Consider the following 12,123-nt stretch of genomic DNA (forward strand, 5'->3'; position numbering starts at 1 on the left):
ACCTTGTTTTAGGTAGGTATCAAAGTGTTCTTAAAGCAATGAGTCTAAAACCTGTTTGTTTTTGTTTGTTTTTTCTTTAGTAATACCCCTATACTAAAGCTGAGTGTAAACACCTTCGTAAGGTCTAACCCAAAGCCAGTTCAAGAGGGATGCAAGGGGCTCCCAGCAAGCTTTGGAATGGTCCTTTAATGAAGGATCTTCTCAATAAAAGAATAATTAAAAAAAGCCTTTTCAAACACAGTTTTAAGAAAAAGGAAGGTAACGGTCAATATCTAGGAAAACATTAACCATACCTGCAAAACTAAAGTGGGAAAGGGATTTTGAGTGATACATAGTTGTTTAACACTAATGCTTGTAACAAAACTGCATACAAAAGACCATTTCAACCTGCATTACTGCAAACTTTGGAGTACAGACTGTAGCCCCTAGTAACACACCTAAGCAATTTACATGTCCAGATAATGATTCCCAAAAGTTACGGCGTTTTTCAGAACGGGTTTCAACAGTTAGAACTGTCGTCTATCTCTTTCATTTTCTCTACGTTAGTTTCTTTAGGCAGTGGCTTGCTTTTTTCTTCTCTCGTTTTGTTCTGATGCGGTGTGTTTTCAGACATCTGATCCCCACTGGTGGCAACAGGATCTAAAACTACAATGGATTCTGTCCCTTTTTCACTACTAGAAGCTTTTCTTGTAGACTCCGTGTGACTAGTCGATCTAAAGGAAAAAGAATAAATACATGAATACGGGTAACACTTCACATATTTAGGAAAAAGAATATAAATATACAGAAAAGCATTTCTCTTTGCAGTAGTATATGTGACCAGAATAGGTCTACCAGACTAGTGAACGGGTTATAAATCTATTACACGTTACAGCCCCTACACACAGGTAGCAGTGCACAAAATGCAACAGTCACATTTCCTGAATCAATGAAGCCAGCCCTGTAAGATATTTAACAGGAGAAACAAACTTAGACTATGAAAGAATAATTTTAAAGATAATCTTAAGAATTTCTTTTCACTGCACTGGATTTAGGTTGCCCATGTCCAACACAACAGTCACACCACCCAGAGAAAACGCTACCAGTTTCTGTCACCTAGAGGCTACTGGTCCTGGAAGGAGAACACGGCTTCTTCTCCATGCCTGCAACCCTGAGCAGCTTGCACCCTACTGCACGATGGGGAGCTGGTGGCACCATAACCACGTTTTCTGCTGCAGCTCAGCACCAGCAGGCTGCCAGTGGTCTCACTGGGAGCGAGCGGAAACCAGTTCTGAAAGTTCACCACTGGATTTGCTGAAGTACAGAGGGGCTTTAGACCTACGCTCCCTACTTCAGAACGGGGCTGTGTCTCGATTGCTTACAGCACAGGTTGTTGCAGAGGAAAAGCCCTCTGAGCGAGGAAGGAAAGGTCAGAGCCACCAGGGTTATTTCTCGAGGCTGGCACAAACACAAAAAGCACTTGTTTATATTCAAAAGCTTCGTACTAGCGTTGAAAATGTGCGGGTAAACCCTTAGATTAGCTAGAAGACACCTGCACAGAGCAAGGCAAACACGGGGAAAGCCTGACCTGAACGTGTCACAAGCCAGGGTGTTCCCCTGCCACCTGCAGGCTGCCCTCAGGACCCACCTTGCCATCGGGCAGGCAGGCAGCTTACACCGGGGCGTAGAGCTTCCCCTGCCCATGGTTTCATGGCATGTTGGCCCTGTGTACCTGTGGGCACGTAACCAGACGTGCTTGGAGAGACTCCGCAGGGCAGTGGCACCTGCACGCTCAGCGCCTCTTCAGGCAGGCAGAGCCTTACGTCTGCACTGACACGGCCACAGCCACTGAAACGGAGAGGAGCAGAAACCTTAGCACAGAAAGGTCCTACACAGGCACGTGGTTCAGCTCTCACGGGAAGCCAAACTGAACAGATGCTGAATGCAACTGTTTTTAGTAGTTCAGAGGCTTTTGTTTTGTTTTGTTTAATTATTATTTTTCATGCTTACTCATAAGGAATGGCCTTCCATACCGCTAAGGTAACACTCTTGAAAGGAAAAAGTAGAATCAACTGGAGGCCAAAGAAAGAAATTCATCTAGTGGATCCATCTGCTGTGAACTGCCCTTTATTGTGACGGTCTTTGTCCTAGAGGAAACGAGGAAGAGAAAAGAGGTCACCCCACTCAACAACTGGAGCATGGGGTTGAGAGTGTGCTGGCTCTCTCTACCTGAGTGGGGGAGAGTAAATGTACAGGTTAAAAATAAGTAAACGATCAGAGAAACCACAGTCGTTGCACTTGCCATTTCAGGAAGAATTTACTCAGTTTGCTGCTGAGATGTACTGGATGTATCAAATGAAATTCCACGTTCAAGCTTTAATTACAAGAATTGTCTCTTAACATTAGAACTTCGGTATAAGTTAATTAATTCAGAAATTGGCGCTAATAGATACAGTTTCAGGCTCATTTGATTATCATCAGAAGCTAGTGATTTCATAAGGCAAATAATGCTTATTTTATGCAAAAGTTGCCAATCATTCCGGAAAATACAAGGTGGAGTATTTTGAATGTTACAGCAAATTAAACTTTTTAAAGCGGTGTAACCAGAAGAGGGTTATTTTAAAAAGTGCTACCTCTGAAAAGCTGATTGCCCAACACTATAAAAATGGTCAAAGCCATAAATGCCAAGTTCATTTTTATTTCACTTTGGAGGTAACTATCTTTCAAATCCCAACAGCTGGACTATTTAATACAATCTGGTGAATCAAAGTATAATTCTTCACTGGGCTCACAGTGGGGAGTCTGCATTAGTGTATGGCAGCATTCCAACAACTGATGCACAGCCAAACGCTCTGAAGTCTGTTTCATTTATAACAAAAATGGATAAAACGGCAATCATATTTACCACCTTCAAAGGACAGAAAAATGAAAGATGTCGATATAAAGTAGTTTAATGGAGAAAACCAGTGATTAAATCAGCGTTTCAAGCATAAAAATAAGAATTACTATTCAGACTTGGTTGTACTAGCATTCCCTTCTTCAAATCCTTTACACTGGTGCAGCACCAGCCTGACAGTGCTCCTGTTAGAGCTGAGGTATTGTTAAAATTATTAACCCTATTTATCAGGTATTCATAGCTCCTTTTCTATACTTGTCAAGAGCAGAATGCAGGCATAATAAAGTTTCAGTGCAAGAATGAACATAATTTTGGAGCCCTCTTTCAAAAAAACTGGTTTTGCTGCTACAAATGAAGCTTGCAAAAGCAATTAGTACGGACGGAGTTAGCCACAGTGCTGAACAATTACAAATTTGTCCAGCCAAGGTAGCTCTATCGAGCTCTATACAAAACTCTTCCCTCATTAAGATTGTTAACGTTGTTATCAGTACTCCTGCTACCTGCTACTTGTCCAACTAGAGATTTAAGCCAGAAACTGAGATCCTGGTTTTATCGTACTCCTTCATACATAAAAACATGCAGGCTTACAAACAATTATGACTAAATACAAAATTCTGTACTGTGAAGTCCAGATTTGGATAATAAATGCATTTGAGATAACTGTATAGGATATGCATGGTCCCATGCAGCTTTGAGAAGGACTGCTTGTGATGTAAGAGTATCAAAAGCATTATTTTCCATTCATACAGTTACAGAAGATGTAAAAATAAAGGGTTATGACCAATGGGCTATCTGTGAACTGGTGCTGCTGTGCCTTTTGTAAATAATTTATAGCAGAACAAAAGGGCAAACTAAGGATTGGATTGTCAACTGAGACCTGGATTTCCTTTGTTTCCTCAGGTTCGTATTATAACCTTAGTGTTATTTAACCTTGCTTGGTGCTCTGCTCATGAAATCATTGAACGTATTTCCATCAGAAACCAGAACTTCATATAAATATCAGCAACGTTTTTTGAACGACATCTCATCCAATTTCCTAGCAATGCACAAAAGCAGAAGGCTAAAGGAAACAAAGAACAAACTGTAGGAAAATCTGTTTTTTACACCATATGCAGAAAATAGTGGCAAAAATCCATTTCAGCAAGGACTGGCTTTGCAAGTACATCGTTAAGCACGTGGAACTGAAGGCTGGTACTCTGCCTAGAGCCTAGGCTAGCATGAGGTAATTTCTGACAGAAAAGCCAACATTAGCATGCCATCAAATCAGCACTCTGCCTTTCAGCAAGGTCCCTACCGGAATACCTGTAATCTCTCTTCAAAGCCAAACTGCTTTTAAACCCCAAATAAAGCTCAACCAGAGCTGTTCCTCACTGCCCAAAAGATGAGATGTGAGGCATTAAGTTAATTTGTCTCTTGCTCACCACCAGCTGCATCTTCAATAAAGCTCAAAAACCGGGGCTACGTGCCAACCGCGGCTTGTTATCTGGCTAAGTGCCACCCACCTTGACCCCACTGTTCCTGTTTTCCTACAAGATCCCCATAGCTGAAGACAAACACCACTTGTGCAACAAAGCTTGTGTGCTTACGGGGCTCCACGGAACAGTAGAAAGGCTCAACTCCACCAGCCTCTGACCTGGTGCAGCACCATGGGGCACTGCTCCCGGCTCCGCTCACCCCACCACTGCCCAAGGAGTCTGCCAGACTCCAGCAGTTGGCTTTATCCTCCTCAAATACTTGCACTGAGAATAAAAGCTGAAGACGTGCTTATTAAATATTTCAGGATTTTTAACGCAGCATCGGAATGCGACAGGACCAAAGGCTAAAACCAAACAACAGTAAGGAGTACACCGATTACAAGCCTGAAAAGCCTTAAATGAACTGAAAAAAAAATCCATCCATTTGTCAAACACAAGTTGCAGGGGATACAAACAATGACACCAGTGAATAAGCCTGTGGGTTCCCTCCTCTGACAGTGTACAACGCTAGGTATTTACCAAGAAAGCACAAGGAACATTCTCCATTTCAGGAATCTGAGTAGGAGTGGTCAACACAGCAGTGACCAGAACGTATTTGCAGAAGATCTTTAGTAAGGCAGATCAAGTCAGGGGAAATTGCTCCTGTTTCAGGTACTTTTTTGAAGAAGCTCATAAAGATTGGCAAATTAATTTCCATGATGAATCTTGAAGAGCTTCTCCCTGCGCTGAGAGTTGGAGCACAGGGAGAGTAGAGTCTAAGAAACATGTGTGAGGGGAGCTTTTAGAGCAGTTCAAGCCAAGGAGATCCCAAACTTCCAGAACATCCCGTAGTTTTCTTCCCGTGTTGTTCAAACTAAATTGCCCATGCTCAAGCTGCCCTGGAAAACCTTTGTAGTTCTGCCTAGCTGGGGCTGAGCTGCTTCCCACCGAGCTGGTAGGTGATTCAGGGCTCCTAAGATTACAGCCAGGAGAAGGAGGACAAATCCTTTAATTGTATAAAATCATGAGATTAAGACTAGCCCTCTCCGTGGTTCTCTCTGTTAACGGAGATCTCTGGTGCCCAGAAACAAAATGTTTACAAAATTCTAGGGGGAGGAACAGAAAAAAAAACAACAACCTAGGGGCAGAGCCAGACACACCTTTCCCTTCTGTGCCTGCACACCGCGGGGAGTCACGGGAGCTCTCTGTGCTCCCGAGGGAGCTAAATTGTCACCTTGCTCTCAGCAATTGTCACAGAATTACACTCACGCTGGGTTAAACATTTGGGAAGAGATTTGTAGAGGAAGTTACCTGAATGCGGAGGTAAGGCCTCAATTTCCTGACAGGACACACTTTGTTTGTGTCCTCCCCCTCGCTGCCACCTGAGCTAAACTGCACAATCCCAAGTCGGCTGCCTAGGGGCTGCCAGCCTCGCTTCTAGCAGCGGCCTGCACCGAAGTAACGCACAGCCCTGTGCTCCAACCCCACCTCCTTCTTCTGAATTAATTTCTGTGGCTGAAGTGTCATCGATTAGTTTTGTTACCTGGAAATTTCTGAATCCACCTCTGTTTGTTCACGTCACAGCTTTTGCCCACAACCCCTCCTTTGGCGACTAACTTCAGTGGCCTGCTTGGGGCTGGTGCCTCACGAGCACTTCACTCTGCCAAGAACCACGTTGTGTGGGGAGCCCTGCTTCAGCCCCCGACCAAATCCCACTATCACATGACCTAGTATCTAGGTCAGGTTGTCACTGACCTGGTGGGCACACCAGGGTTTTACTCAATGAGCTGACTTCTGAGGTACCATTCAGACTTATTTTCAAGGCTGTGCCTTTTTCAAACACGTGCCCTTCCTTCTCCAGGAGAACAGGTGTGCTTAGCTGTAACTCGAAGTGAATAATGATGAACAGGGCTGTTAGTATTAACAATAAATATTACTCCTTCAGATTACAAAGTTCCACAATGAATCCTTGCTATGCCTTTGTCACTAGGGGAATCTGCTGAAAGCTGCACACTGCTTGGTTAGCACAGGCAACTTTAGGGAATAGTGTGGTGCAAGAACAATAATTTTCCCAACCAGTGCATCCAGGAATCTGTTTGTGCACAGAAACCACTCCAGCACACAAATAAAAGCACAGCAAATAGGGACAGGAGGGAGATTTGCTTCAGCATCGCACTGCTGATGCAAACTGAACTGCTTGCCCCAATCTACAGAGCTGCCTAATTAGAAAACTAAGTTGTCAGATGTGTTAGGCAAACGAACTTCCTTCTGATGGCTGTTTCAAACGAGCCATGTTTCAAAACAATCCTACACACCCTGGAGTCGGGAGGCAGCCCCTACTAACCTCTGTACCCAGGAGAAAAAGATAAGTAATTGCACTGCAACACAGTACAAAGCAGCTTGGTTATTTCCACTCCTCCCTGCTAGCCCAGCAGATGCATGAGGGAGCCCCAGCACCTTCTCTCATTGGAAAACCATCCTCAGTAATGAACCTTTCCAATTAAGCAGGTTTACACCAGTGACGTGGTGCAAAGAAGCCCTTCAGCACTGCGAAGTCTGGCCCTTCACATTTGTTTTAATGCTTTAAACAGATAAATTAAAGTGAAACGCGTCTTTTAGGATGTCACTGAATAGGCAAGCTGAGAAATAAATTGAGCTTCACATATGCTTTTATAACACATAACAACTGTGACTGTCAACACAAGATCCTTTTCACTGTCAATTCACCACGCATTCTGCAAGACCTTGGGGCCTGCAATTATTTCATTTCCTTTCTTGTAAATGCAATTTGCACTTAGTTTGGTGGAATAAAAGGTAGACTAAGGATGGTAGGAGTTGCTGTGCTTTCTGATTAAGGTTATCTGTTCAAAATTGTTGAAATCCACAAACTACAAGTAATATTTTCAGGAACCACCTCACCTTTCTGTCAGGGTGAACCTTTCTGCCTTTCTGGCAGTTCAAGAAAATGCAATGGCATCATCCCTGTCAAATTACTTGTTGAACAAATCTTCTTTCTGATTAAATTAAGATGAAGATCATCTTTCTTCTAAGGATACTTTAATGAAATAAAAGGGGAATATACGTATAATTGGAAAAAGCAGTCTGCTTTTAAAACTCAGCGTGAATCAAGTAAGACTGCAAGGCATACAAAAGAAATTGGGCTCTATCCATTCAAAATTAAATCATAAAGGTACTTAAGAGTGAAGTAAATATCAGGTCATAAAAATAGATGTGAACTGAATTTCCAGCTCATGTGTCGTGACTTACTCCTTTGAACTACGCAATGGGGACTTGCTAGAATTGATACTGGTGGCATTTTTGAACTGATAGAACGGGAAATTAGGGGTTTAATTAGCCAGGATTACAATATGCTGCTGAACTGTCTCATCTCTTTCCATCTCTTGAAGTGACAAACTGACAGACATCCTGGAACTGAAGCAAGCACACAGCCTCATTTCAAAAGCAGCTTGGTATTGTTATAAAGCAAGCCAATCCTCCACCGGATCCATCTGAAATAAATACTTCTGAAGCAGGTTTAATTCTTTGATGCTTACCTGGCACCTTGGATCTTCATTTTGTTGTGACATATTGTCTGTGCAAATCCTGTACACTAACTGCTTTTTTTTTTTTCCCCTGAAGAATCTTTATCTTGAGATTTAAGAGTAATAGTCTGCATTCATTTTGATCCAACAGAAACTGCACAGCTGCACAGAGACCAATATGACTTAAATGAATAGTTTTGAAAAAAACTGTGCAAAAACTTTTTTTTCCGTGGATCAAGAGTTAATTATATAATTTCCTTCTTCTCTTCAGTATATGGAAAAAAAACTTCAACCTTGCTATCCCTCAAAATCTTGATTTTTTTTTGTGGCAGAGAACATGAACTTTTTTATGAGCAACATTCACAGATTCTACAGCAAAAGAGCTTTTTTACACAGAATTCAACTCCTATCTCCAGGTGAGACTGTGAGTTATTTGAAGAGTCACTGATAAACAACTAACGATAGTACCTTTATCCTGTTAACCAAAATTGATGTAAAATCACTTTCAGAACACATCAGCTAAACAGATCTGGTACTGAAATATAGCTAGAAAACCAGATGCTACTTACTGTGACGTAGCCTTGGAACCTGCAGCACCTTTAAGCTGGTTAGAAACAGGACCTGAATCGGATACTTTGGTACTGAATTCTGTCTCCAGATCTTTCTTGTTCAACGCCGTTTGTGCAGCACTGGCTTCTGAACCTAGCACAGGCTCAGATTTTGATTCTGATGTGGCCAAGATTCCAGTGGGACCTAAAACCCAAAGAAAGTTTAATGCTTCTGTTGATTGGTGTAGAAACAACAGGTAAGAAGAACAGAATTCAAGTCACCTGCAGAAGTCAAAACGGATTTTTAAAGAGCATCAAAACACCTTATTTGCAGCTTCCCTTCTCTCAGCCTACCACTATCACAGCCTGCTAAATCGACACAGCTGTGCACTTGATCACCCCACTTTCTGTGGTTGTAAGTCCTGCTGTCAACACAGCACCACCAAGTCACTAATTGTCAGTGCTCTCCCTGCATGAAGTGCAGCTGGGGTGAGAGGTAGCCCACCTGCAAAAAATGTTTTCATACTAATGAGTAATCAGTGAACTGTCTACCTACAAAATCCCAGATGAAACCATTCACTGACATTAAAACAAGGCACATCTGCATGGAAGATGGAATGGACTTACACTTGCACAGACGGCATTTCTAGCCAAGCAGAACATCAACAGTTTCTTAGAGATGATGATGCAGATATCACAGAATCACAGAATTTCTAGGTTGGAAGAGACCTCAAGATCATCGAGTCCAACCTCTGACCTAACGCTAGCAGTCCCCACTAAACCATATCCCTAAGCTCTACATCTAAACGTCTTTTGAAGACTTCCAGGGATGGTGACTCCACCACTTCCCTGGGCAGCCTGTTCCAATGCCTCACAACCCTTTCAGTGAAGAAGTTCTTCCTAACATCTAACCTAAAACTCCCCTGGCTCAACTTAAGCCCATTCCCCCTCGTCCTGTCACCAGGCACGTGGGAGAACAGACCAACCCCCACCTCGCTACAGCCTCCCTTGAGGTACCTATAGAGAGCGATAAGGTCACCCCTGAGCCTCCTCTTCTCCAGGCTGAACAAGCCCAGCTCCCTCAGCCGCTCCTCGTAGGACTTGTTCTCCAGGCCCCTCACCAGCTTCGTCACCCTTCTCTGCACCCGCTCAAGCACCTCCATGTCCTTCTTGTAGCGAGGGGCCCAAAACTGAACACAGTACTCGAGGTGCGGCCTCACCAGAGCTGAGTACAGGGGGACGATCACCTCCCTAGCCCTGCTGGTCACACTGTTCCTGATACAAGCCATATCTTAACAACTGCAAGGCCCTTGCTCTGTAGAGGATGTTAATTCAAAACCGCAGTCCTAACCCCATTGCTCTGGTTACCATTACTTTCCAGAACATTTTCACAGGAGGCTCAGGCTAGTAACGCTCCAGTACCACTGTCTAAGCTCCAACCAAGACAGAGGCATCTGTTTGTATGTGTCTGCATTCGCAGAAAATCCTGAAAGAGGCATTTCTTGGAGAAAATAGGGATGAAAAGCAACAGGAATAATGGGGATGTGAGTCAATGTAGAAGTAGGCAGGGCTCTCCATAATGGCTGAGACAGCAATGGTCTGGGAGAGAAAGTAAAGCTTCAAGAGTCACTTAATGCAGGGGTAGGAAGATGCCTCTGAAAGAATCAAGCCCCTTACCGCCACTGTCCTGGTCAGTAGTCACTTTCCGGCGTCGCAGAACTCTTTCTAGCTCTGTTTCACCACTGTCTGTCTCAAGGGACTTCAAGCTTCGGGAACTAGTGGATTTGTTCAGCGTTTCCTATGGCAAAAAACAGGTTTGAAAAGCTGAGTATACATTAAGCCCTGCCAAACACCCCATATGCCCAGCATGAGAACCTTTTAACTCTGAGAAAAACAACTGCAGCTCTAAATCAGAGTGCAAAGCTCTCCCTTTAATACAACAAAGAGCATCAGGGCCCTGGCTACCATTCCTCCCCTTACCTAGGCTTTCCCTATCTATGGATTAACCATATTTACCTACTTTAGAGGGTTGATACCAAGCTTAAAAATGCTGTGGATCACCAATGAACAAACTTCAGTGTTTGCAGAGAACTACCACCTTCCTCCCTCTTAAAACTTAAAGGATCTTAAAACACTGTCCATTGCCTCTATTAGCAAAAAGCCACATATTTCACAGTTCCAGCATGTTTTGCACTTGAGTGCGTTTTTGTGTTGTGCTTGGGTGCACTCACATCTGTAGAAGTCATCACGTACAAGATGCAACTGCAACATTACTATATCCTATAATCTGATCTGGCATAAATTTGAGCCTATTTCCATATACTGGATGAAAACTTAACTGAGGAGGTATGTTATAAAGGAGCAGCGTGCTCCCTATCTGCGCAAACATACATATCTGAAAGCAACTTCAGCAACTGAGTTGCTCCAACTCTGCAATTTCCAGAACATAAATGTTTTGTTTGTAACAATTATATGGAGGTCTACATGAAATGCATAATTAGCATAGTAACAACAAGCGTTTACTCCATCACATCCCACCCCCATGTTTGTTGTCCGACTGTGCATAATGACTGGTCTCACGAACAGACTGGAATTGGATTTTATATAGTATGTCTTATACTGCAAATATCCTAAAGGGCTCACAAGCAGCAAGCTAGACACAGAAGTACAGTGACTGTAGGTCTCTTTCTGCTTCCTCTGAAGTACATAATCAAGTCTCCCCTGATGTCAGTGGTACAGTGTCAAAGTAATAAAACAGCTATTAGGAAACGAAAGGACCTTCAGCAGGGCTGTTGAGTCCACACAGGTCCAAATAGCACACCATAGCAAACCATGGATACACTTACGGAGTTCCATTTAAAACAATCTCCACGTCACATTTTATTCTTTTTCTATTTACCTCCATGTTTAATTATGTGTCCCTCTAATTACAGCGCAGCATTAAGGTCTGGTAGCTCTCTAGATCATTTCTTCCCTTCTTCTGCTGCTTTCACATGACTGGAGAACAGTCAATTTAATACATCCTTGGTCCCACACTCATTATTTAAAATCACTGTTAGCTATTATCATCGCAGTGGCTACTCCCTTTGCTGTATCTTGCATCACCCAAAAAAATACTGAAGCTAATTTTTAAAAGGGATATTTAGGTGCTATCATGGGTGATCAGATAAACAGTCCTACCTGCTGTGGAGTGGATTTGAAGTGTTTTGCTTTGATACAGGCCGAATTTTACCATATTTCACATTACAAAGGCAAAATTTCACTTGACATACCAAAGATGCCCTTCAGCTTTAAAAGATTTGGGATTACAAAAATCAGGGAGCAAGAACTATGGCTACTTCTGACTGTTCCATACAATGTTAGCACTTGTGAAAAAGAAGCAACCAGTTAAATAAGCAATGCAATTGATGAGTTAAGAACAGAACAGCAGCCAGCTTAAGCACATTACTTGAGCAGGCCCAAATACAAGCCTAATGTCTCTGTTTAGTGACAAACAGGTATTTGGAGAGCTACTCAGAATCTGTTTCTTCTGCATATAAATACAAATGGATTATAGAGCTCTTGTTCCATTTAAACTATGTCTATGCTAAGATGAAATTTGATGAGAACTCTTCATCTGTGCAGTCCAGGGGCTTTACTTTGGACTACATTTATGCAGGTGCCTTTCCCTCCCTAAGTATCCCTACTGTGAGTACTTGGAAAGT

General features: G+C 42.8%; 1 protein-coding gene across 1 annotated transcript in view; it reads right to left on the reverse strand.

Moving 5' to 3' along the window:
• Window positions 1-499: 499 nt before the first annotated feature.
• Window positions 500-12,123, reverse strand: part of SHTN1 (shootin 1) — a gene marked incomplete at both ends in the record, with an annotated part of 61,169 nt that continues 49,545 nt past the window's right edge. The window contains 3 exons of the mRNA XM_084289702.1: window positions 500-713; window positions 8,441-8,624; window positions 10,097-10,217. Of these exons, the coding sequence (XP_084145828.1) occupies window positions 500-713; window positions 8,441-8,624; window positions 10,097-10,217 (519 nt within the window). The remainder of the gene's footprint in view (window positions 714-8,440; window positions 8,625-10,096; window positions 10,218-12,123) is intronic.

This window comes from Netta rufina (assembly GCF_964035555.1).
Source record: "Netta rufina genome assembly, chromosome: 7".
Classification (NCBI taxonomy): domain Eukaryota; kingdom Metazoa; phylum Chordata; class Aves; order Anseriformes; family Anatidae; genus Netta; species Netta rufina.